This window comes from Mustelus asterias, unplaced genomic scaffold (assembly GCF_964213995.1).
Source record: "Mustelus asterias unplaced genomic scaffold, sMusAst1.hap1.1 HAP1_SCAFFOLD_5001, whole genome shotgun sequence".
Lineage (NCBI taxonomy): Eukaryota > Metazoa > Chordata > Chondrichthyes > Carcharhiniformes > Triakidae > Mustelus > Mustelus asterias.
Window position 1 is genome coordinate 1 of NW_027594944.1, and position 2,500 is coordinate 2,500.

The following is a 2,500-nucleotide window of genomic DNA, read 5'->3' on the forward strand; positions in this document are numbered from 1 at the left end:
CAGCACTGACCCTCCCACACAGTGCGGCGCTCCCTCAGAACTGACCCTCCCACACAGTGCGGCGCTCCCTCAGCACTGACCCTCCCAGTGTGGCGCTCCCTCAGCACTGACCCTCCCACAGTGCGGCGCTCCCTCAGCACCGACCCTCCCACAGTGCGGCGCTCCCTCAGCGCTGACCCTCCCACAGTGCGGCGCTCCCTCAGCACTGACCCTCCCACAGTGCGGCGCTCCCTCAGCACTGACCCTCCCCACAGTGCGGCGCTCCCTCAGCACTGACCCTCCCACAGTGCGGCGTTCCCTCAGCACTGACCCTCCCACAGTGCGGCGCTCCCTCAGCACCGACCCTCCCACAGTGCGGCGCTCCCTCAGCACTGACCCTCCCCACAGTGCGGCGCTCCCTCAGCACTGACCCTCCCACTCAGTGCGGCGCTCCCTCAGCACTGACCCTCCCCACAGTGCGGCGCTCCCTCAGCACTGACCCTCCCACAGTGCGGCGCTCCCTCAGCACCGACCCTCCCACAGTGCGGCGCTCCCTCAGCACTGACCCTCCCACAGTGCGGCGCTCCCTCAGCACTGACCCTCCCACAGTGCGGCGCTCCCTCAGCACTGACCCTCCCACAGTGCGGCGCTCCCTCAGCACTGACCCTCCCACAGTGCGGCGCTCCCTCAGCACTGACCCTCCCACAGTGCGGCGCTCCCTCAGCACTGACCCTCCCACAGTGCGGCGCTCCCTCAGCACTCGGTTAACACGTTACCTTCTGCCTTGCAGGTGTGGTTCCGTCCTTTGACATAGTTTTTCGAACACGTACACAGATAGGATCCTTTGGTGTTGTTACAATACTGGGAACAGATGCCGAACTGCAGACACTCAATCTTATCTGTACAGGGAAATAACGCATCAGATTAAAACAGCGAACACCCCCTTTTCCCTACACTTCACGCTCTCCTCACGGCGCCAGGGACCCGGGTTCGATTCTGTGTTGAACCTTGCCCCCCTCACCTTGAACCCGTGACCCCCTTGTGTTCGTCACCACCGACCTGGGAAAAAGCTTCCCACCGTTCACCCTATCTATGCCCTTCATAAACTTGTACACCTCTATTAGATCTCCCCTCATCCTCCGTCTTTCCAGTGAGAACAACCCCAGTCTACCCAATCTCTCCTCATAGCTAAGACCCTCCATACCAGGCAACATCCTGGTAAACCTCCTCTGCACTCTCTCTAAAGCCTCCACGTCCTTCTGGTAGTGCGGCGACCAGAACTGGACGCAGTATTCCAAATGTGGCCTAACCAGCGTTCTATACAACCGCAACATCAGACCCCAACTTTTATACTCTATACCCCGTCCTATAAAGGCAAGCATACCATATGCCTTCTTCACCACCTTCTCCACCTGTGACGTCACCTTCAAGGATCTGTGGACTTGCACACCCAGGTCCCTCTGTGTGTCTATACTCCTGATGGTTCTGCCATTTATTGTATAACTCCCCACGTCCAAAGATGTGTAGGTTAGGGTGGATTGGCCATGCTAAATTGCCCCTTAGTGTCCAAAGATGTGTAGGTTAGGGTGGATTGGCCATGCTAAATTGCCCCTTAGTGTCCAAAGATGTGTAGGTTAGGGTGGATTGGCCATGCTAAATTGCCCCTTAGTGTCCAAAGATGGAAAGAGATTACAACATGCCGCCGTGCAGAGGGACCTGGGGGTCCTTGTGCATGAGACGCAAAAACCCAGTCTGCAGGTGCAACCGGTGATCAAGAAGGCAAATGGGATGTTGGCCTATATCGCGAGGGGGATAGAATATAAAAGCAGAGACGTCTTGCTGCATCTGTACAGGGCATTGGTGAGGCCGCAGCTGGAATACTGTGTTGGTCCCCTTATTTGCGGAAGGATATATTGGCCTTGGAGGGAGTGCAGAGAAGGTTCACCAGGTTGATACCGGAGATGAGGGGGTGTTGATTATGAGGAGAGACTGAGCAGATTGGGTTTGTACTCGTTGGAGTTTAGAAGGCTGAGGGGGGGATCTTATAGAGACCTATAAGATAATGAAGGGGCTGGATAGGGTAGAGGTGGAGAGATTCTTTCCACTTAGAAAGGAAGCTAGAACTGGAGGGCACAGCCTCAGAATAAAGGGGGGTCGGTTTAGGACAGAGTTGAGGGGGAACTTCTTCTCCCAGAGGGTGGTGAATCTCTGGAATTCTCTGAAGTGTTGGAGGCTACCTCGTTGAATGTGTTTAAATCACGGATAGATGGATTCCTGATCGGTAAGGGAATTAGGGGTGATAGGGATCAGGCGGGTAAGTGGAACTGATCCACTTCAGATCAGCCATGATCTTATTGAATGGCGGGGCAGGCTCGAGGGGCCAGATGGCCTACTCCTGCTCCTAGATCTTACGTGACGCACCTTCACACTGTCTCCTGGCGTTGTTGTACTGAAATCCAGGCCGACATACACAGTACGACATCCTCTTTGATTCCTTACACTCTGCATCGTCTCCGCAGAT

At 55.8% G+C, this 2,500-nt stretch overlaps 1 protein-coding gene across 1 annotated transcript in view; it reads right to left on the reverse strand.

Annotated features, from left to right (window-relative positions):
* Positions 1-755: 755 nt before the first annotated feature.
* Positions 756-2,500, reverse strand: part of LOC144491313 (low-density lipoprotein receptor-related protein 1B-like) — a gene marked incomplete at both ends in the record, with an annotated part of 7,895 nt that continues 6,150 nt past the window's right edge. Inside the window, 2 exons of the mRNA XM_078208981.1 lie at positions 756-878; positions 2,401-2,500. The exon at positions 2,401-2,500 is cut by the window's right edge and continues 26 nt beyond it. Of these exons, the coding sequence (XP_078065107.1) occupies positions 756-878; positions 2,401-2,500 (223 nt within the window). The remainder of the gene's footprint in view (positions 879-2,400) is intronic.